The sequence below is a fragment of the Hemiscyllium ocellatum genome, chromosome 9 (assembly GCF_020745735.1).
Source record: "Hemiscyllium ocellatum isolate sHemOce1 chromosome 9, sHemOce1.pat.X.cur, whole genome shotgun sequence".
NCBI lineage: Eukaryota > Metazoa > Chordata > Chondrichthyes > Orectolobiformes > Hemiscylliidae > Hemiscyllium > Hemiscyllium ocellatum.
Genome location: NC_083409.1, coordinates 97,452,683 through 97,477,585, shown reverse-complemented (window position 1 = coordinate 97,477,585; position 24,903 = coordinate 97,452,683). Strand labels below are relative to the sequence as shown.

At 40.4% G+C, this 24,903-nt stretch overlaps 1 protein-coding gene across 1 annotated transcript; it reads left to right on the top strand.

The window, feature by feature from the left end:
* The first annotated feature begins 10,886 nt into the window (after positions 1-10,886).
* Positions 10,887-24,903, top strand: LOC132818542 (protein SPO16 homolog). The gene is made up of 5 exons (XM_060829601.1): positions 10,887-11,021; positions 14,176-14,269; positions 17,159-17,330; positions 24,466-24,544; positions 24,769-24,903. The coding sequence occupies exons 1-5, from the start codon at positions 10,887-10,889 to the stop codon at positions 24,901-24,903; spliced, it is 615 nt and encodes a 204-aa protein (XP_060685584.1).

Below are 24,903 nucleotides of genomic sequence, written 5' to 3'. Positions count from 1 at the left end.
AATTTTCACCCATTCTCTTGTTTTAGTGTACATAATTCCTAAAGTTTCAGGTGCAGAAAACTTGAAATGTGTAATAAATATGAAAATGTTTCAAGGTGACTTTACTAAAGGTCCCCGATTAAATAAGCAAATGATACTGAGCTCTTAAGAGCATTCCAGAGCCCTTCATGAGTAATGAAAAATCATAGCTGAGAACCTGCATTGCATCATCCATGGTACTGACAATCTTGGAGTGCTTTGCTGTGTTGAAAGTTCTATTTTGAAGTGTACACTGTTTTTGCATGATATTGGAGAAACACCTGATCCTGGTTACTGTGAAAATGCCTGATAATAACACGGTAAATGTTTGTTGTGGGAAAAATATAGGATACAAAATAGAAAAGTAATCATGCATTTTGAATGTAGTATTATGAAGGGCTGGAATTTGATATTTTTTTCCAATACAGTGATAGGCTGAGAAGAACAGAGTAAAAGGATTGAGGCCATTCAGACGATTGAATCTCTTTCACCATTCAATCATGACTGTTATGTTTCTCAACCTCATTCTACCTTCTCCTTTAACCCTTAAGTCTTTTGCCAATGAAGAACTGACGTATCTGAAATACACTCAATGACTTGACCATAAGCTGCTCTGGCAATAATGAAGAACAATGTTGTTATTCTAGTAAACAGTCTTGTAGAACCATCAAACTTACTAAACATCAGTTTAAAAAGCTCTTCCACGAAGCATCTGGGACTTTCACTGTAAAATAAAGTACTTTAATATACTGCAAAATAGGTCTCTATCATCAATTAATAGTTCAGTGGCTTTAAACCTCCTGTACATAATTCTGGAAAAACACCACCTGTGTGAGTGTATTAGTAAGTCGGTTTACAATTATTTCCCCTAGTAAGTAAAAGGTGCTGAGTCTTTGAACAAACACATAAATACATTTGGGAGAAAGTTCTATAAAGGTTACACTTGAAAATTTAGATGTCAGCTTTTTATGCATCCAATATAATTTGTATAACTATTGTAACTTTGCATTTAACATTTCATAAACTAATTTCAAACCATGTCCCTTATTTCCATCTGTATTTTTGTGACCTATTATTGTTCATAATTGGAAGTCATTTAGTGTAATTATGTTCACTTTTTAATATTACAAGGCCAAGTGTAGTTTTCTAGTTGTATAAACTTAAGTATAGTTGAATTACCATTGTATCCTGCCATTTTTATACTAAATTACTACTTTGATATTTATGATGTTTCCAGCATGACAAGTTGCCATAGCCAGTTTACATTATGAATGGATATAGAAATTTTATAGATAGTAGTAGATGTGAAAAAAATGGAAATTAACAGCCTCTTTGCCTCTTCACAATCTTCACTTTCCTTTCTGCATAGTAATTACAGTTTAGTAAATACAATACCTCAAATGTGTTTTTTCTCTTAATTCTGAGTCATACCTAATGAGGAAAGTCTCTGCACAAAATCAGAGAAGCTAAGATCAGACTCCACTTAACACACAGTTAACCAGTCTGTTGATAGTTTGCTGGTTAGGTAAAATGAAATAAAAACGCCAAATGTATATGTTACCTTACAACAACATGAGATGGTGTCCTCAAGAGGAGGAGGAAAATTATAGGAAGAGGCAATTTATAATTTAAACAGGTGAGCAGTGGAAAAGCAAGTATACCTCAACTGCAGTACTGTAAAGCTTTGATATGAGTTATATTTATTTGTACTGCTTTTAAATTGAATGTGATGTTTTTAAAATGTAGATGACGTTTACTTTCAGATCCTATGGGTGTCTAGTACAAATATCTTAGTAATTATGTAGACTATTTTTCAAACAAACACTTTTCAATAAATTTTTGTTTTTAGTGACATTGTCTTGCATGATTTTAATCTACTGTCTGATCTTTGGCCAATGCCATTTTACTTTGTTCTCTTAACTTCGAAAAACTGATCACTATTTTGTCAGAACATTTATACTTTTAGATATTTTTAGAAACAATCATTAAGAAGGTTTAATGTCTAAAGGAACTTATGCCCGAAACGTCGAATCTCCTGTTCCTTGGATGCTGCCTGACCTGCTGCGCTTTTCCAGCAGCACATTTTCAGCTCATGTCTAAAGGAACTGAATTGTTCACACTAATTACATCTTATATCATAATTTCATAACATTTCATATCTATGCTTTAATGACATGAAACAGATTTTTTGTGAAATGCAGAGTAGCATGGATTTACTGCCTCTACTGCTCACTATTTATGCAAATTAGTAAACAAGGGTTCTTGTGGTGGTGTCTCTGCCCCTGGGCCAGGAGGCTTGGGTTCAAAACCCACTTTTCAATGATGTGATAACATGTCCAAGCAAGTTGATTTGTTTTATTTAGATATTTTTAATGTTGGAAATACTCAGCTGATCAAGCAACAAATATGGAAAACGAATTAGACATGGTTTCAAGTTGAACTAGACAAAGCGAGAAATACACAATAGATTTTGAACAAAGAATGGGTGAGACAAGGACAGAGCTGTGATTGCATGGGAGATACAAGATTAATGACAAAAGAGTTAGTCTTCCAGGGTCAAGAAGAATAGTGATAGGAAAAGAAACAAAGGAAAAAGATGTCAGTATAGATGGGTTGGCTATCTGAAAACAAAAAACAGAAATAGTGAATCTTACAAATAAAAAGAAACCTTATTTTTGAGAGGGGAGGTAGTGCATTTTACTGTCTGAAATTGTTGAAATGTTTCTGGAAAAGTGCCTAATTGAAAGATTACCTGCTCTTCCTTTAGCCTTTGTAACAGTGCTGTAGACTGATGGAGAAGGTAGAGAGTTAAAATGAATATTTGAGGAATCATGGTATTTAGGAGTGACTGGAAACTATGGAAAAAGGGAGTGGCTCTCTTTGAGGGGTGACACAAGTTCAGAAAGTCGAGATATAGTAAGCAGTCTGGATAGAGGTGAGATATGATAATGGCAATAGGTTACTTGAAGTGATGTACAGACCCCCTAATAGCAGAATGGTAGGAAGGAGTATAAAAGGGGAAATAATAGGATGTTAACAGACAGTTGTGATGACAATTATGGGGATTTTAATCTGCATAGATTGAAAAAAATCAGATGCAAAATTCACTCTTTTTGGCATAGTTCCTCAGAACAGCAGTTCCTGAAACCAACCACTGAGCAGACTAGTAATTTTCTAATCAACCTGTCCAGAGTTGTTATAGCACAGCTCTGAAGCAGGTAGGACTTGAACTTGGGCTTCTAGCTCAGAGGTAAGGACACTGCCATTCTATCACAACAGCGTCACTTATACAAGCAGGCTATATGAGAGAGGATGAATTACTGTTAGCCTAGTGAAGGCAGTGACATATTATCTAGGTACCAAAGTAGCAACGACCATAAATGTGACAAATTTTACTTATGTTTGAGGAAGAGAGTAATGGATCCAAGACTAATATAACTTACAGGTAATTATAAAGTGGAGCAGGTTTGAGTGCCCTATACCTGGTTCCAGTTCATACGTTCATATATAAGCTGAAGCTCACGCTTGGGGATCATTGTTAGTGCATCATTTCCAATATACAGACCACATTGTAGAAAAGAAAGGATAATAAATTGAAACAGATAAAAGCAAATTGCATGATACGGAAAGGAGTGTTTGGGATGTTTGGAGAGAGGAGGTAAAAGGATATGGGTCATATCAACTGTTTGCTGGGCCATTATGAGAAGGGGTGACTGAGGAAGAGTAGGTCATGTTATAATGGAGGAAATGATTCTTTAAGACGACTGACAGGACAGATGAGGGGAAAATGTGTTTAGTGGTGGCATTACGTTGGAGCTGACATTAATGAGGAGGGAGAACTACAGATTGAATAGGGAGGCTGGTGAGATGGATGGAAGGCAAGGACAAGGGGAACCGTATTGCTCTGAGACAGAGGAAGTGGTGGTGTGCGGTTAAGGACCATGCTCTCCACAGTAGGTGTTGCAGGGGGAAATGTGATGTTTGGTTGGGGTGGGAGGAGGAGAAGACATCAGAGCAGATGGAATAGAAAATATGACCAAAGGGAATGGTTCCTTTAGAGTTTTGGTGAGAAAGTGTCAAAGTATAAGCTTGCTGACTCCAAAGCTATCTACTAATCAAATTACACTCCACATACTCTAGAGTAGAGGTATTGTATTTTTATATTTTAAAAAAACTCTACCTGACTGTAACTTCAAAACAGTCACTTTATTGTTATTTCATATTGTTCTGAATGCTGGCCTTGCTGCACCCCACTCCAGTTGTGAAGTACTACACTTGGTAATTGCACACGGCTCTGAGAGAATTCATTTGAGGAATCAAAAACTGAGATGAGTTTGCTGGACCTAGACCTTTAATGACCATAATTCAATGCATGAATATATGATGGTCAGTTAAAAGCACAAAAGATTTTACGAATAGAGAGTCAAACCAGCTTCAGAACTTTTTATGGTAAATGTGCAGCAAGTTTATAAGTGCTCAACCAGTAAGCATTGATATATCAGCTACTACCAGGTTAATACTTTCAGCCATGTTCTAGTTCAGCATTTAGCCATAGTCAGCCCTCATTACTACATCATAACAAAAAGCAGAATTTGTTCTTCCGTTCAATGAGATCTGATAATACTCAACTCCACTTTCCTGTCTTTTTACCAGAAACCCTTGTTGCTCCCTTTGACTGATTTTGAAAACCGGTCTTTCACTGCCTAGAATGTACTTAACCACCCAACTTCAACAGTTGTTTGTGATGAAGACTTCTACAGTTTCACAATCCTTGGAGAAGAAATTCCTCCAGTGTTTTAAATATGTGACCCCTTATGCTGAAATTATGCCCTGTAGTCTGAGACTCTCCCTCAAGGGGTAACAACTTCTCCACATCCACCATCAAGTCCCTTAAGAATTTATGTTTCAAGACAGTTGACTCTCGTTCTTTTTAATTCTGGTGAGTACCAGAACAATGTATTCGATGTCTTCTCGTAAAATCATTCCGTACCCAGGATTAGCCTTGTGAACCACTTCAAGGCTGCCCCCAAAGCAAGGATATATTGCCTGAGATAAGGGGCCTGAAAACTATTCACAGTATTTAAGATGCGTTGACTACTGGCTTGTACAGCTTTAGTAAAACCTCCTTACTTTTATACCTCTCTCTTCCCTTTCAAATAAAAGTTAACATTTCATTCTCCTTCCCTATCACCTACTGAATGTACATTAGCTTTTTCTTCTATGCTTTTGCCATGACACAACAAGCCATTCTTCCTGCTGAAGTGCATATCCTAACATTCTTCCACCTTATATTCCATCTGCCAAGTTTTTGCCCATTCACATAATATGTCTACCTCCCTCTGGTGATGATGACATACCTTCCCATCTATTCTTGTATCATCTGTCAATTTGGCTTTAGTACTTTCATTTTCCTCTTCAAGGTCAGTAGTATTTGTAAATAATTGTGGCCCTGGTATTGATTCATATGGTACACCTCTAATTGGAGGTTGCCACCCTGAAAAAGGCTCCCTTATCCCAACTCTCTTAGCCAATCTTCTATCCTTTCTAATATTCTACTTAGAGTCATAAAGATGTACAGCTCAGAAACCGATCCTTCGGTCGAACTCATCCATGTCGACCAGATATCCCAACCCAATCTAGTCCCACCTGCCAGCACCTGGCCTATATCCCTCCAAACCCTTCCTATTCATATACCCATCCAGATGCCTTTTAAAATGTTGTAGTTGTAGTAGCCTCCACCACCTGCTCCAGCACCTTATTCCATACACTCTGTGTGAAAACGTTGCCCCTTAGGTCTCTTTATATCTTTCCCCTCTCACCCTAAACCTATGCCCTCTAGTTCTGGACTCCCCCACCCCAGGGAAAAGACTTTATCCTATCCATGCCCCTCATGATATTATAAACCTCTATAAGGTCACCCTTCAGCTTGATGCTCCAAGGAAAAAAGCCCTAGCCTATTGAACCTCTCCCTATAGCCCAAAGCTTCCAACATCCTTGTAAATCTTTTCTGAAACCCTTCAGGTTTCACAACATCCTTCCAATAGGAAGGAGACCAGAATTGCACGCAATATTCTAACAGTGGCCTAACCAATGTCCTGTACTCAATACTCTGACCAATAAAGGAAAACATACCAAATGCTGCCTTCACTATCCTATTTACCTGTGACTCTACTTTCAAGGAGCTATGAACCTGCATTCCAAGGTCTCTTTGTTCAGCAACACTCCCCATGGCCTTACCATTAAGTATATAAGTCTTGCGAAGATTTGCTTTCCCAAAATGCAGCACCACACATTTATCTAAATTAAACTCCATCTGCCACTTCTCAGCCCATTTGTCCATCTGATCAAGATCCCATCGTAATCTAAGGTAAACTTCGCTGTCTACTACATCTCCAAGTTTCATCTGCAAACTTACTAACTATACCTCTTTTGCTCACATCCAAATCATTTATATTAATTATGAAAAGTATTGGAGCCAGCACCAATCCTTGCTGCACTCCACTGGTCACGGGCCTCCAGTCTGAAAAATAACTCTCCACCACAACCCGTCTATCTTCTACCTTTGAGCCAGTTCTGTATCCAAATGGTGAGTTCTCCGTATATTCCATGAGATTTAACCTTGCTAACCAGCCTCCCATGAGGAATCTTGTCAAATGCCTGACTGAAGTCCATAGAGATCACATCTACTGCTCTGCCCTCATTAATCCTCTTTGTTACTACTTAAAAAAAAAATCAAGTTTGTAAGATCTGATTTCCCACGCACAAAGCCATGTTGACGATCCCTAATCAGTCCTTGCCTTTCCAAATACATGTATATCCTGTCCCTCAGGATTCCCTCCAACAACTTGCCCACTACAAACATCAGGCTCACTGGTCTATCATTCCCTGGCTTGTCCTTACCACCTTTCTTAAACAGTGGCACCGCGTTAGCCAACATCCAGTCTTCTGGCACCTCACCTGTGACTATCGATGATACAAATATCTCAATAAGAGGCCCAGCAATCACTTTCCTACCTTCCCACAGGATTCTAGGGTACACCTGATCAGATTCTGGGGATTTATCCACTTTTATGCATTTCAAGACATCCAGCACCACCACCTCTGTAATATGGACATTTTTCAAGATGTCAGCATCTATTTCCCTACATTCTATATCTTCCATATCCTTTTTCACAGTAAATACTAATGCAAAATACTCATTTAATATTTCCCTCATCTGCTGTGGCTCCATACAAAGGCTGCCTTGGTGATCTTTGAGGGGCCCTATTCTCTCCCTAGTTACTCTTTTATCCTTAATGTATTTGTAAAAGCCCTTTGGATTCTCCTTAACTCTTTGTCATTGCTATCTCATGTCCCCTTTTTGCCCTCCTGATTTCCCTCAAGTATGCTTCTACTACCTTTGTACTCTTCTAAGGATTCACTCGATCTATCCTGTTTATACGTGACATATGCTTCCTTCTTTTTCTTAACCAAAACCTCAATTTCTTTGGTCATCCAACATTCCCTACATCTACCAGCCTTTCCTTTCACCCTGACAGGAATATACTTTCTCTGGACTCTCGTTATCTCCTTTCTTAAGGCTTCATATTTTCGAGCCATCCCTTTACCTGCAATTAGCTTTTGAAAGTTCTTGTCTAATACCATCAAAATTGGCCTTTCTCCTATTTAGAACTTAACTTTTAGGTCTGGTCTATCCTTTTCCATCACTATTTTAAAACTAATAGACTTATGGTCGCTGACCCCATAGTGCTCCTCCACTGATGCCTCAGTCACCTGCCATAAGACCATAAGACATAGGAGTGGAAGTAAAGCCATTTGGCCCATCGAGTCCACTCCGCCATTCAATCATGGCTGATGGGCATTTCAACTCCACTTACCAGCATTCTCCCCGTAGCCCTTAATGCCCTACCTTATTTCCCAAGAGTAGGTCAAGGCTTTCACCTTCTCTAGTAGGAACATCCACATACTGAATCAGAAAATTTTCCTGTAATACTTAACAAATTCTTCTCCATCTAAACCCTCAACACAATGATAACCCCAGTCTATGTTTGGAAAGTTAAAATCCCCTATCATAACCACCCTATTATTCTTACAGATAACAGATCTCCTTACAAATTTGTTTCTCAATTTCCCTCTGACTTTTAGGGGGTCTATAATATATTCTAACATGTGCTCTTATCTTCAGCAGACTATCTGCCATCGTGTGAAATTATTTCTCATGAACTTGATTTGAGTTTTTTGAAGAGGTAACAAAGAGGATTGATGAGGGCAGGGCAGTAGACGTGATCTATATGGACTTCAGTAAGGCATTTGACTGGTTAGCAAGGTTAGATCTCGTGGAATACAGGGAGAACTGGCCATTTGGATACAGAACTGGCTCGAAGATAGAAGACAGAGGGGGATGGTGGAGGGTTGTTTTTCAGATTGGAGGCCTGTGACTAGTGGAGTGCCACAAGGATCGGTGCTGGCACTGTTCATCATTTATATAAATGATTAGGATGTGAACATAAGAGGTATAGTTAGTAACTGTGCAGATGACACCAAAATTGGAGGTGTAATGGACAGTGAAGAGGATTACCTCAGAATACAATGGGATCTTGATCAGATGGGCCAATGGACTGAGGAGTGGCAGATGGAGTTTAATTCAGATAAATGCAACGTGCTGCATTTTGGAAAAGCAAATCAGAGCAGGACTTACACACTTAATGGCAAGGTCCTGGGGAACAAAGTGACCTTGGAGTGCGGTTCATAGTTCCTTGAAAGTACAGTCACCGGTTGATAGGATAGTTAAGAAGGCATTTGGTATGCTTTCCTTTATTGGTCAGAGCATGGAGTATAGGTGTTGGGAGGTTATGTTGCGACTGTACAGGACATTAGTAAGGCCACTGTTGGAATAGTGTGCAATTCTGGTCTTCTTCCTATCAGAAGGATGTTGCGAAACTTGAAAGACTTCAGAAAAAGTTTTCAAGGATGCTGCCAGGGTTGGAGAATTTGAGCAAAACAGAGAGGCTGAATAGACTGGGACTGTTTTCCCTGGAGCGTTGGAGGCTGAGGGGTGACCTTATAAAACCCTGAGGGACATGCATAGGATAAATAGATAAGGTATTTTCTCAGGGGTGTGGGATTCCAGAACTAGAGGCTATAGGTTTAGTGTGAGAGGGAAAAGATATAAAAGGGACCTTAGGAACAACATTTTCATGCACAGGGTGGTGCGCACATGGATTGAGCTGCCTGGGGAAGTGGTGGAGGCTGGTACAATTACAGCATTTAAAAGTCATCTGGATGGGTATATGAATAGGAAGGGTTTAGAAGAACAAGGGCAAAATGCTAGCAAATGGGATGAGATTAGGTTAGGCTATCTGGTGGACATGGATGAGTTGGACCGAAGGGTCTGTTTTTGCTGTATATCTCTATGATTCTATGACTCTACGTGGTAGCTGATCACCTTCTGAAAATCCAAATATTTACATTCTGCTTCCCCTTTATGTCTTGAAGTAATCCTTACAGGTATGATTTCCCATTCATAAAGCCATTGCTGACTGTGCTTGATTATATGTATTTCTAAATGGTCAATTGCACTAAGGGCTGTTGCATATTCCCATTGAAAAGCATTAAGCTAACTGGCCTAAAGTTAACATTCTTTTGGTCTCCCATTTTAAAATAAAAGTGTCATTTTGGCAAAAAAAAACCAAAAAAACTGCAGGTGCTGGAAATCAGAAAGAAAATTTTCCCTTCAGAAGGGTCACATTACCCAAAACATTAACTCTGCTTTCTACTGCCAGACCTGTTTTTCTTTCTTTCCAACAGTTTGCATGTTTATTGGCAGTTTTCCAATCTCATGGAACTTTTCCAGAATCAAATGATTCATGGACGATTACAAATGTATCCACTATCCCTGTCACTACTTCTTTTACTTTTCTCAGATGCATCCCATTGCATTTCAGGGGACTCCTTGGTCTTCAGCCTCATTTATTTCCTTAGTACTTTTTCTCTAGTGATAGGTATTGCTTTATTTCTTCTCCTTTTACCTCATTTGGTTATTTGGTAATATTGGACGATAATTTGAAGATCATTTGGTTCAATCCCTTACTCTTCCTGAGAAATACTTCTGCAGATAACATTAACGAGATTTTACATTAGGAACTGGGGCTGCTGTCAACAAGCCCATGCTTATGTACATACAAGCCTTACCCCATTGCTCTTTAGTCTTTTCTAATCCACTATGTTCTCTTCTCAGCCTCAGCTCCTCAGCATCAACTCCCACCCACGGTACAAACAATCCTTTTGGTTCTTCATTCCTACTTGATGCTTTCTTTTCCATTATAAAGTTATTCGTGATTAAGTATAAATTCTGTGTCTGACAATCTTATACTCCACATCCACCTGATGAAGGAGCGATGCTCTGAAAGCTAGTGCTTCCAATTAAACCTGTTGGACGATAACCGGGTGTTGTGTGATTTTTAACTAAGTACCTGCGCGACAATGGTCGTGCCTTGTCTAAGCATTTCCATATTGAAGTTTCCTTTATCGCTTAATTGTTTCGTCCCCCAGCCGGTATGCCATTATTCATTTTGTGGAAATTTCACCGGCATTTTGTTTGTGTTTGTGGAGGATAAAACGGTGCCGCATTGAGCGCTCAAACGGTGAACGCCTCATCTTCGGCGGAGTTTTGTGTTTTCTTCGCGATGATCGTTATCAGCGAGGCAGAGGTTATGGTCTCTGAAACAAAAAAGGTCCCAACAGTGAACGGTCTGCGTGTTACAGTTCAAATAAAGACTTTTAATCACCGACAAATTGTATTTTGGGCCCAGGGCTCGCTACGCCCGTTTAACGGCCGACCCGGCTGACGTCACAGCCGAGGGGGTGTCATGGCGACGGGCGGCGCCATTATCGTTAGCAGCTCGCTTCAGGTGGGGATGATGGTCCCTGTCAGCACCCAACACATCACCCACCCTCGGGTGCTGCTATCTACAGTGCAGTTGACTTTCCACAGCACAGCTCATGTAACGGGGCAAAGGGTGGGTTTTAAACTCTGCGGTCACAGGAGGTGCCAGGCTCCACACGTGCTCCCCTGGCTGGGCCGAGGCACACCCAGGGACGATGAGAGCTGCTGAGGCCTCACTTCACTCACAGCACTGGGGTAGTACACATGGGATGGTACAATCACCCACCAGGAATAAACAAGACTGCGACATTAAACAGTGTTGCGAGTCTGCTTATCAACCGTTTACTCTGATGAAGAGTCATCTAGATTCGAAACGTTAGGTTGCTCTCTCTTTCCACGGATGCTATCTGAACCACTGTGATCTTCAGCATTTGTTATCTTCAGTACAGATTCCAACATCCGCAGTGATTTATTCAAACATCTACTGGGGACGTAGGATTGAAAATGTTTCTGTGTGGATGATTTGGAGATGCCGGTGTTGGACTGAGATGTACAGAGTTAAAATATCACAAAACACCATGTTATAGTCGAACAGGTTTAATTGGAAGCACTAGCTTTTGGAGCGCTGCTCCTTCGTACGGGTGGTTATGGAGAATAAAATTGTAAGACGCAGAATTTATAGCAAAACATTTGCGAGAAACTCTGTGTCTAACAATCTTATACTCCACAACCACCTGATGAAGGAGCAGTGCTCCGAAAGCTAGTGCTTCCAATTAAACCTGTTGGACTATAACCTGGTGTTGTGTGATTTTTAACTTTCTCTATGGAAACCTCTGTAAAAAATTTAAAGGATGTTTTGTATTGTTGGCTAAGTGTTTACTGCATGTTATTTCAGCAATGCATTTTATTTTGATGATTACCATCTAAAGGTCTGAGGACCTTGTGCACCCTGTCTGTCTTAATGTACTAACATGCTTGCGTTGTTCAGTCTGTCACATCAGTTACTGTGCCACTCTGAATTTAAAGAAAGAAACCTCTTAAGAATTAGACCGCTTCATTAAACCTGATTTGTTTTAGATTTATTAATAAATCAAATAAAGCAACAGGCCCCAATAATGTAAGTGTAAGGCATTTGATAAGGTTCCCCATGGTAGGCTCATTCAGAAGGTCAGGAGGAATGGGATACAGGGAACTTAGCTGTCTGGAAGACAGCGAGTGGTAGTAGAAGAAAATATTCTGCCTGGAAGTTACTGGTGAGTGGTGTTCCACAGGGCTCTGTCTTTGGGCCTCTACTGTTTGTAATTTTTACTAATGACTTGGATGAGAGGATTGAAGGATGGGTCAGCAAGTTTGCAGACGACACAAAGGTTGGATGTGTCGTTGACAGTATAGAAGGCTGTTGTAGGTGCAGCGGGACATTGACAGGATGCAGAGATGGGCTGAGAGGTGGCAGATGGACTTCAACCTGGATAAATGTGAGGTGATGCATTTTGGAAGGTCAAATTTGAAAGCTGAGTACAGGATTAAGGATAAGATTCTTGGCAATGTGGAGGAACAGAGGGATCTTGGTGTCCAGGTACATAGATCCCTAAAATGGCCACCCAAGTGGACAGGGTTGTTAAGAAAGCATATGGTGTTTTGGCTTTCATTAACAGGAGGATTGAGTTTAAGACTCGTGAGATCTTGTTGCAGCTCTATAAAACTTTGGTTAGACTGCACTTGGAATACTGCGTCCAGTTCTGGTTGCCCTATTATAGGAAAGATGTGGATGCTTTGGAGAGGGTTCAGAGGAGGTTTACCAGTATGCTCCCTGGACAGGAGGGTTTATGAAAAGAGGTTGACTGAGCTCGGACTTTTTTCATTGGAGAAAAGGAGGAGCGGGGACCTAATTGAGGTATATAAGATAATGATAGGCATAGATAGAGTTGATAGCCAGAGACTATTTTCCAAGGCAGAAATGGATAACAAAGGGGTCATAGTTTTAAGCTGGTTGGAGGAAAGTATAGAGGTGATGTCAGAAGCGGGTTCTTTACACAGGGAGTTGTGAGAGCATGGAATGCTTTGCCAGCAGCAGTTGTGGAAGCGAGGTCATTGGGGACATTTAAGAGACTGCTGGACATGCATATGGTCACAGAAATTTGAGGGTGCGTCCATGAGTATCAATGGTTGGCACAACATCGTGGCCAGTTCTGTGCAGTACTGTTCTATGTTCAATGTAAGTTTTAGTACTGAAAATTTGTACTCTAGAACTAAACACGCTCCTAGCCAAGCTGTTCAATTACAAGTACAAAACTGCCCAGGTATCTCCTGTCAGCAGAAACCAGGTTAAATCAAATTCATTGAATTGCCACCTGGTCATCGGCCTGTTCTAAATCAAGAACAAAGTGACATAAGGTGTCAACAGTGACATTTTCAGCATTAAGTTTAGGTCTGTCAAGACCGCAACTCCATATTGTACTTGTGTAGCTCAAATAACACTTAAATTGGATGTAATTCAAAACAAGTAATCCATTCAATTGACACTGTTCACCATTTAAAACATTCAATCCCTTAGCAGCACTTTACAGTGGCAGCAGTGTGTACGACCTACAAGATGGACTGCTACAAATTCTAAAGGCTTCTTCAATCATATCTGTCAAACACTTGTGACCTCGACTGCCTCAAGGGTCAAGGAAACAAGGACAGCAGATCACGGGAATCCTGCCACTTGCAAAGTCTTCCTCTATATCACACATTGTACCTGACAGGTCTTATGTCTGAAATCCAGTCCCCTCCAGACCAAGCTTAAGATGGATTTCAGATTTTCTTTGATTTTGGATTACCTACCATGAGACTGGAGGAATGGACTCATGTTTTCTGCTATCATAAAGGGTTCATACAAGTATCTTGCAGTATTTGATTTAGGCACATCAGGTATTTTTGGCAGTCTTAATCACAGACTTTTATTTTGGTTCTTTGCATTAGCTAACCATATTTTTGTACAAATGCTTCAAATTATTTTGCATTAGTATGAGAGTGAAAGGTGTTCATATTTACATTTGGAATAACCACATTTGATTGTGCCAAGAATCCTGCTGGAAGGTGTATGACTGAAACATACTGCTCCTCAGATACTGCCTGACCTGCTGTGCTTTCCAGCCCTACCTTTTCGACTCTGACTCTCCAGCATCTGCAGTCCTAGCTTTCTCTTTGTTCCAAGAACCATTGGGTGAAGTATTTGATTTTCACTCGTATTGATAAATGCAGTAATTTGCTTTTTGTTTTTTTTCTAGCATCATGAAGTGATTTCTTCATTGTCTAATCAGCAGCAACGAATTAGGTTCTCTGATGCTGTGATACCTGGATCAATCATTTTCCCACTCTCTGGTACAAAAACAACTGGTAGTTTATTGTATATTTATGGAAATATATTAGTAATTTCTATTAGAAAATGCAGAATGCACATTTCCATGTTGCTTCAAGAGTTTCCATGTTGCTTGAAGGTAGACAGTATTCCATCATCCGGTTGACTTGTGCTTTATAGCTGGTAGACAGGCTTCATGGAGTCAAGAGGTGAATTACTTGCCAGAGAAGTCTCAGTGTCTGATCTGCTTTTGTTGTGATGATAATGTGGGAGTGCAAAGAAAATCCATTTAAATATTTTCTAATCAACCTTTCAGAGATGCTATTTACACACCTCTGGAACAGGTGGGACTTGAACCTAGGCTCCTTGGCTTAGAGGTCGGGACAGAGCTAAAAATGTGTTGCTGGTTAAAGCACAGCAGGTCAGGCAGCATCCAAGGAACAGGAAATACAACGTTTCGGGCCGGAGCCCTTCATCAGGAATGCCTTCGACGTTTCGGGCCGGAGCCTTTCCTTGGATGCTGCCTGACCTGCTGTGCTTTAACCAGCAACACATTTTCAGCTCTGATCTCCAGCATCTGCAGACCTCACTTTTTACACTTAGAGGTAGGGACAGTATGACTGCACCGAAAAGTCTTCTTTTTAACATATCTTTTACAATCAACTTTTTCAGAGATACTATGACACATCTTTGGAGCAGCTGGGACTTGAACCCAGGTGTCCTTGCTCAGAGATTGGGAAACTACCACTGCAACACAAGAACCCTAAAGAGAAGGGTTCTTTGTTATACCCAGAATTACTATCACACACAACTGAGCAAAGTTCCCATCACCGAAATCACTCTGACATTTTTTTCCCCCTTCTTAAACTGCTAACCACCACCAGACAAAAAAAACACCCATGTAACCAATTAGATATTTACGTGAAAAACCCGTGAGCAAAGCCATACGGTAAAATTAAATGGATAGGAACCAGGTGAATGCAATTCACCAGCTGGATGGTGAAGAGACATTGGAGGAGGATGGTGTTGTCAAGTATATCAAAGGTTGCAAAGAGGTATTGAAGGAGGAGGAGGAATAAAGTTTGTTTAAGTCACAAAACATAACATTTGTAATTTTGTTACAAACAGTTTAGATACGTAGCAGGGAAAGAGAGCTGAATGAAGGGGAATTTGAAATTCTAGAATCTCAGAAAAGGTGGGTGTGTATCAGAGAGGTGACAACATGTTCAAGAACTAGGACATGTTTATTAGGAATGCTGAAGAGCCTTGGAATTTTCTCCAAAAGGAAATCCAGCAGAATGAGGGATGAATTGGTGGGGCAATTGTACATAACATTATTTCATGTGTTAGCTATTCACAAAAATCAAGATTGCAAACATAGGATAGCCACTAATAATTCCAGGAAAGAATTAGGCAAATCTCTATGGCCAAAGAGTGACAGAATATGAAATTGTTACAAAGGGTTGACTCAAATAGCATGGATGCATTTAAGGAAAAGCTAAGACAAGCATTTAGGAGAAAAAGGAATAGAAGGATATGCTGATACTGTTTAATGAAATAGCATTTGGGAGACTGCAGTGGAACAGAAATACCAGCAAAGTTCAGCTGGGCTAAGTAGCCTGTTTCTGTTCCGTACTTCTTTTATAAATTACTTCAAATCTGTGCCACCTTGTTCTCAAACTGGTGGGAATGGGATTTCGAAATCAGATGCCTCACGATTTTGAAAACTTTATTAAATCTCTGAGCCTTCCCCTCTCTAAAGAAAACAGTCCTAGCTTCTCCTATCCATCTTCCTAATGATGTTTTTCATTCTGGAAGCATTCTTGTAAACCTCTTCTGCACTCAGTCTAATTCACTCAAATTCTTCCTAAGTATGATACCTAGAACTGTATATAATTGTCCAGCCAGATTAACTAGTGTCTTATACAAATTCAGCACAACTCCCTTGCTCTTGTACACTATTCCCCTATTAAAAAGCTTAGGAGACTGTATACTTTCATTGCTTACTCCTGCCACCTTTTCATTACCTTAATTAAAATACATAACACACATAAAATATATAAATACATAATTACTTATGCATATCTATACCTATGCCTCACTGCTCCTGCACACCCTTTAGAGTAGTACACTTCATTTATATGGTCTTTCCATGTTCTTTCTGAAAAATGTATCACCTCATCCTTCTCATGTACAGAACTTCATCTGCCATTCTACCAACTTGTAAATGTCCCTTTCAGTTTTACACAATTCTCCTTATAGGTGAAAATGCTTCAAAGTTGTCTACAGATTTTTAAATTGCCCCCTGTACACAAGTTTTTGACTATTAATATATATCAGAAAAAGCAAGGGTACCAATACGAATCCCTGGGGAACTCTCCATTCCAAACCTTCCTCCAGCCCAATAAACATCCATTAATCATTACTATCTGTTTCCTATCACAGCCAATTTTGTATTCATGCTGCTGCTGTTCTTTTTAATCCATGTTCTCTAATTTTCTTCACAAGTCTGTTGTGTGGACTGTAAAGCAAACCCTTTTACACCATCTTTCCAATCAAACATTTGTCTGGGACATAGAAGTTTATAAGGAAGAAGCAAGTGAGCAGAGTTAAGACCACAATCAGATCAGCATGACTTTGCTCAAGGAGCCAAATGGCTCCTATTAAGATTTTCAGGATTTTAACTTGATGATGCACGGTATATAACAAAATAAATATTTAGCATCTACATTTATGTTACTCAACTGATATTACTTCTGTTTAGTGGTGAAAAATGAAAGTCAGGAAAATAATTCATACTTGTCATGCTAAACGATGATTTAGTTGGTTCTTGCAAATTAATTTGTTATTTTCTTTTTGCAATTTTTGGCACCTTGGAGTTTTCTATTATTAATCAAACGTAATTTTCTTAGGTATTGCTTATATTATAATGGAGATCGAAGATTTCTGTGATAATTCTCGAGAGATAAAGCTGATGGAGCAAATTGAACAATTTGTCCATATTCATCGCAACAGTTTTCTGCTTTTGGCTGCTGCCCTTTATGGTGTGAAAGAATGGGAAATATTATTTAAAATTCAACAAAGGTATTTAATGGTAAATTGACTGGCCACATTTAAAAACTGTACCAATTACATCGGAATATAAAAAAGTTATTCAAAATCTCAAATTTCTCTAAAGAAATGTTAGACAAGAACTTTTAAAAGTTCTTAGGAACCATAAGATCATGAAGCAGCTGTACAAAACTCTGGTGTGGCCATGTTTGGAGTATTGCATACAGTTCTGGTCACTGCATTATAGGAAGGATGTAGAAGCTTTGGAAACGGTTCAGAGTAGCTTTACTAGGATGTTGTCTGGTGTGGAGGGAAGGTTTTACAAGGAATGGCTGAGGGACTTGAGGCTGTTTTTGTTAGAGAGAAGAAAGTTGAGAGACAACTTAATTGAGACATAGAAGATAATCAGAGGGTTAGATAGGTTGGACAGTGACAGCCTTTATCCTTGGATGGCAATGGCTAGCATGAGAGGTCATAGCTTTAAATTGTAGGGTGATAAATATAGGACAGATGTCAGAGATAGTTTCTTTACTCAGATGGTAGGGGTGTGGAACACACTGCCTGCAACAGTAATAGACTCGCCAACTTTTAAGGGCATTTAAATGGTCATTGGGTAGGCATATGTATAAGAGCGTAATGAAGGGCTTTTGCCCGAAACGTCAATTTCGCTGCTCCTTGGATGCTGTCTGAATTGCTGTGCTCTTCCAGCACCACTAATCCAGAATATGTATAAGAGTGGAATAGTGTAGGTTAGATGGGGTTCAGATTGGTTCCACAGGTTAGCGCAACATTAAGGGCCGAAGAACCTCTACTGCACTGTAATATTCTATGTTCTAAAATCTGACTGGGGGCAGATGTTCGCAGGTAAAGCGACGCCTGGAAAATGGGATAAATGGCCTTCAAAAATGAGATAATGAGTCCAGAGACTGCATATTCCTGTTAGGGTGAAAGGAAAGGCTGGTAGGTGTAGGGAACGCTGGATGACTAGAAAAATTGAGGTTTTGGTTAAGATAAAGAAGGATGCATAAGGAATAAATATGTGCTGCAGCGAAATAGTTCTGCGCCTAAATGGGTCTGCGGCAAAATGGGCTGCGCCAAACAGGCCGTGCCAAATCGCTTGCGCCAAAATGGCTGCGCCGAATGGTCCCATTCCGGTGATCTCAGGTTTGCTACCAGTGCCATGAGATAGTGAGGTGAGGAACAGTCAGCGAATGCAGCTTAACACGTGGCTGCGACGCTGATGTGGGGTGTGGGGGGTTGCTTCAGATACCTTCTGGGGAAGGTGGGACTTGTACATGAAGGACGGGTTGCACCTCAACTGGAGGGGTGCAAATGTCCTGGGTGGGAGATTTGCTCATGTGATTCAGGTGGGTTTAAACTAGTTTGGCAGGGGGGTGGGAATCAGAGCCACGTATTTAAGAGGGGTAGCAGTTGCAGATGGAGCAGTGACAGGATGTAGTGAATCTATAGGGAAGCTTTCTCACGCGATGAAACAAAGGGATTGGTTTAAGAGTGTGTGCTTCAACACAAGGAGCGTCAGAAATAAGAGTGTCGAACTTAGAGCATGGATCAGTACTTGGGCTACAATGTTGTGGCCATAATGGAGATGTGGGTTTCACAGGGACAAGAATGGTTGCTTGATGTTCCAGGGTTAAGAACGTTTAAAAAGAACAGGGAGGGTGGAAAAAGAGGAGGGGGTGAAGCATTGCTAATCAGAGAGTGCATAACAACTACAGAAATGAAGGGTGTTGAGGAAGGTTTGTCTACTGAGTCAGTATGGGTTGAAGTTAGGAACAGCAAGGGAACAGTCACCTCACGGGGGTTTTCTACAGATCCCCTAATAGCAGTATAGAGATTGAAGAACTCATAGGTGGGCAGATGTAGCAGGGTTGTTGTTATGAATGATTTCAACTTTCCCAATATTGACTGGAATCTCCTCAGTGCAGATGCTTTGAATGGAGCGATTTTTGTCAGGTGTGTTCAGGAGGGTTTCTTGACTCATTATGTAGACAGACTAACGAGGGGAGAGGCTATTTTGGATTTGGTGCTCAGCAATGAGCCAGGACTGGTGTCAGATCTCGCGGTGGAAGAAAACTTTGGTGACAGCGATCATAACTGCCTCACATTTACCATAGCTGGAGAGGGAAAGGAGCAGTTACCGAGGGAAAATATTTCATTGGGTAAAAGGAAATTATGATGCTATCAGACAGGAGTAGGGAATTACAGACTGGGAGCATTTGTTCCACATAAAGGGCACAGCAGACATGTGGAGACTATTTAAGGAACAGTTGTTGCGAGTGATGCACAAATTTGTTCCTCTGAGACAGGTAAGAAGGGGTAAGATTAAGGAACCTTGGATGATGAGAACAGAGGAGCTTCTCATCAAAAGGAAGAAGGCAGCTTACATAAGGTGGAGGAAGCAAGGGTCTAGCACTGCTTTGGAGGATTACAGGCTTGCTAGAAAGGAGCTCAGAAATGGACTGAGAAGAGCGAGGAGGGGGCACGACAAAGGCTTGGCAAAGAGGATTAGGGAGAACCCAAAGATATTTTACTCATATGTGAGGAATAACAGAATGATCAGGGAGAAGGTAGAGCCGATCAGGGATAGTGTAGGAAACTTGTCCGTGGAGTCTGAGCAGAAAGGGGAAGCCATAAATGAGTTTTTTGCTTTGGCTTTCACTAAGGAAAGGGACCTTGTTGTGAATGAGAACTTTGAGGACTTTGGATACAGGCTTGACCAGATCAAGATTGATGAAGCTGATGTGCTGGAAATTTTGGAAAACATTGAGATTGATAAGTCCCCAGGGCCAGACCAGATTTATCCTAGCCTGCTCCTGGAGACGGGAAAGGAGGTTGCTAAGCCGCTTGCAAAGATCTTTGTCTCCTCACTTTCCACGGGAGTCGTACCGGATGATTGGAAAGAGGCAAATGTTGTTCCTCTTTTCAAGAAGTGTAATAGGGAAATCCCTGGCAATTACAGATGAGTCAGTCTTACATCTGTGGTCAGTAAAGTTTTGGAAAGAATTCTGAGAGATAGGTTTTATGACTATTTGGCAAAGCAAAGTGTGATTAAAGGCAGTCAGCATGGCTTTGTGAGGGGCAGGTCATGCCTCACAAATCTTATTGAGTTCTTTGAGGACATGACAAGACAGGTCGACAAAGGTCGAGCAGTGGATATGGTGTATATAGACTTCAGCAAGGCATTTGATAAGGTTCCCCATGGTAGGCGGCACGGTGGCACAGTAGTTAGCATTGCTGCCTCACAGCACAAAAGACCCGGGTTCAATTCCCCCCTCAAACGACTCTGTGTGGAGTTTGCACATTCTCCCCATCTGTGTTTCCTCCCACAATCCAAAAATGTGCAGTTTAGGTGAATTGGCCATGCTAAATTGTCTGTAGTGTTGTGAAGGGGTAAATGTAGGGGAATGGGTCTTGGTGGGTTGCGCTTCGATGGGTCAGTGTGGACTTGTTGGGCCGAAGGGCCTGTTTACACACAATAAGTAATCTAATAAAATCAGGAAGTATGAGATACAGGGAGATTTGGCTATCTGGAATCAGAATTGGTTGGCTGACAGAAGGCAGAGAGTGGTTGTAGATGGAAAGTATTCTGCCTGCAGGGCTCTGTTCTTGACCCTCTGCTCTTTGTAGTTTTTATAAATGACTTGGATGAGGAGGTTGAGGGTGGGTTAGTAAATTTGCCAATGACACAAAGGCTAGAGGTGCCGTCGATAGTATCGAGGGCTATTGCAGGCTGTAGCACGACATAGACAGGATGCAGAGCCGGGCTGAGAAATGGCAGATGGAGTTCAACCTGGATAAATGCAAAGTGATGCTTTTTGGAAGGTTGAACTCAAATGCTGAATATAGGATTAAAGACAGGATTCTTGGCAGTGTGGAGGAACAGAGGGATCTTGGTGTGCAAGTAAATAGATCCCTCAAAGTTGCCACCCAAATGCATAGGGTTGTTAAGAAAGCATATGATGTTTTGGCTTTCATTAACAGGGGGATCGAGTTTAAGAGCCGCGAGGTTTTGCTACAGCTCTACAAGTCCCTGGTGAGACCACACTTGGAATATTGCATTCAGTTCTGGTCGCCCTACTATAGGAAAGCTACAGAGGCTTTGGAGAGGGGGCAAAGAAGGTTTACTAGGATGCTGCCTGGACTGGAGTGCTTGCCTTATGAAGAGAGGTTGAATAAGCTCGGACTTTTCTCTCTGGAGAGGAGGAGGAAGAGAGGTGACCTGATCGAGGTGTTCAAAATAATGAGAGGAATAGATAGTCAATAGCCAGAAACTTTTCCTCAGGGCAGGATTGACTGGTAGAAGGGGTCATAGTTTTAAGATATTAGGAGAAAGGTATAGAGGGGACGTCAGAGGTAGGTTCTTTACGCAGAGAGTTGTGAATTCATGGAATCCGTTGCCAGCTGTGGTGATGGAAGCAGTGTCATTGGGGACATTTAGGTGACTGCTGGACATGCACATGGATAGCAGTGAGTTGAGGGGGGCATAGGTTAAGTTATTATATTTTACATTAGGATTAACCCTCAGCACAACATTGTGGGCCAAAGGGCCTGTTTTGTGCTATACTTTCCTATGTTCTATGTTCTGTCTTCTATGTTGGAGGATTTGAGCTATAGGGAGAGACTGAATAGGCTGGGGCTGTTTTCCCTGGAGCATCAGAGACTGAGGGGTGACCTTATGGAGGTTTATAAAATCATGAGGGGCATGGATAAGATAAAATATACAAAGTCTTTTCCCGGGGTTATGGGAGTACAGAACTAGTTTATGGTGAGAGGGGAAAGATGTAAAAGGGACCCAAGGGTCAACTTGTTCACACAGAGGGTGGTGCGTGTATGGAATGAGCTGCCAAAGGAAGTGGTGGAGGCTGGTACAATTACAGCATTTAAAAGGCATCTGGAAGGGTATATTAATAGGAAGAGTTTCTAGGGATATGGGCCAAGTGCCGGCAAATGGGACGAGATTATGGGACCAGGATATCTGGTCGGCATCGATGAGTTGAACCAAAAGGTCTGTTTCCGTACATCTCTATGACTATAAATAAAATATTCTAGCAAAAAAAGGCTTATTTTAAAAATTCATAGTGACCATTAATTTCAATCCAAAGTTTTGGACAAAGTGGTATATTGTTCTGAAGCCAATTTATTCTCAGAGAAAACAAATAATACAAAGGGAAGTGAAAATTGTTTTTCCATAGCACACAGGTTATTGCTGGATGATGTGGTTAAGAAAACACATTTTTTTAAAAACTGATTAGACCTCCCTTGGAGTGCTGTGAGCAGGTCTGAGCACCACACCTTAGGAAAGATGTATTGAACTTGGAGGGAGTACAACGTATGTTTACAAGAATAATACTTAGACTTCAAAGATTAAGTTTGAGGAAAGATTATTCAAATTAGGCCTATTTTCTTGAGAATTTAGAAGTTAAAAGGAAATGATTAGATTGAAATCTTCAAAATATTAACAGAAAACAAAAACAGGATGGATAAAGACAAAATAAATTGGGTTGGGGATTCTAGGATTAGGGAGCATAATCTGAGAATTAGGGCCAGACCTTTCAGGTGAGATATTAAGAAGCACTTCTACATACAAAGGGTAGCAGATGTTTTAAACTATTCTGCACAAAAGGCAGTGGATGCAGGATCAGTTGTTAATTTTAAATCCGAGACGGCTACTATTTGTTAAGCAAAGATATTAATGGATATAGTGCAAAGGCAGGTATATGGAGTTAGGCCACAGATCACCCACAATCACATTAAATTGTGGAACTGGCTCAAGGGCAGAATTGCCTATTCCTGTTCCTATGTTAATCTTCCAAATCTCCAAGTGCCACACTGCGCACCTGTAACCTCTCCTCACCAACCTAGAGTACTTGACGGATACAGTGTATAGTGAAATCAGCATAACAGGCAAGTACTGTACCTGGATTACCATTTTGGCAGATTTTTGTTTGTCGCTCAATGTTGAGGGGAAACCTGATAGTGGGTAGAGATTACTTATAAAGAGTAGTCATTATTATGTGGGCAAATAACGTAATCAATTTGCAGTCGAAGTTTCTACAAATTGTCAAAGACTACCTAGATATCTGTTTTTGGTGGCAATAGTTACAGAAGGAAGGGTGGCGAGGGTGACGCTCTGCTCTTCCAATAGTATCATGAGATATTTTACATTTACCTGAGGGAGGAAGACAGGGCCTCTATTTAACATTTCAGTCAGAGATGCACTTCCAACAATGTGTTGATTTCACATTATGATGCTGAACTGTCAGCCTAGATACAGACTTAGTGTTACCAACTGAGCAAGACTGTTACAGCACTGTGATGATGTTGCTCCTTTAACAAGGTTACGTTGTCTTTGTTTCTTTTTTCAAGAGGTCATAAATAACACAGACTCTGAAAAGTCTAAGTTGAAGGGTTTTAGGACCATTTTGATTATAGCTAACAAATACTGCCTCAGTCAAAAGGCTTTTAAGTTTTTAAAAAACACTTGTATAATGAAAGGGAGTGGCCAGTTCTCCCAGATCAGCTTTGGTTTGATTTTAGCACAGTAGAGTTGAATAAAAGCTGCTGGACCCCAAAGAAGCAAGTCCAAGCTGACCCTCTTCCTCTCTCTCTGGCTTCTCTCCTGTAAGACCCTGGGTTTGATTTTACCTTTTGTGCTAAGGGGTATGGGGATTGTTGCAAAGACTGGGAACAGCATCATTAGGTTGGGATAATCTGTTGGGTTTTCAGATAAGGTATTCTGTTCTCTTTTGTTTGTGTTTCATTCAGTAATTTTGTAAATAAATTCTGTTTTATTTAAAACTAAGTGGTATGACCAGCTGAATCTAACCTGGAATATCCACTGTACACCTGCCTAAAACAACGAGCAAAGTTAGGGTCTGGGCTACTATCTTGAAATGTTTTGTGGGAGTCTGGCCTGGTCCATAACAACTGTACTGAGAGAAAAATCTGCATCATTGAGTTTTTCAGTAATTGGATTCATTACACCTATAATTGAGCATATGGTCTTCAAAATATGCACGAGCTAATAAGAACAACATTACTGAGAAATTAAAACCAGTATTAAAAAATTGTGTTGCTGTATGTAATCTAACTTCGTATTCTCTTTTGTTTCACTTGGTTAACCCAACCAAAAAATGTTTTTTTGCAGGTTTTTAGGTAGTAATCTAAAAATCATACCTGCACACAATTCTGGTGATATGGTCAAGAGTATGCTTACTATAGCCAAGGTAGGTATATATCTTAACATTTAAGAGTTCATAAAATATTTTAGTGTCGTATCTGATACAAGGCAATTACCATCATATATTTATTTGGGATCAATATAATCAATAGGACAATTATTTGGTAACAGTAATGTCTAAGTATTTACTGATGAGAATACCCACTTCAAATGATAGTAATATCATGATACATAAATGGTCAGTAATTCAAATATTTATTCCTTATGAAGGTTACATGTAAACCACACGTGGACAGTGTTCGTGACCGCATCGCCATGATCAGAGCTCAGATCATAGAACATAGTCCGGTGTGGGAGATGCTTCACAAACAACAGCTGAATGATGCACAAAGTGATCAATTATGA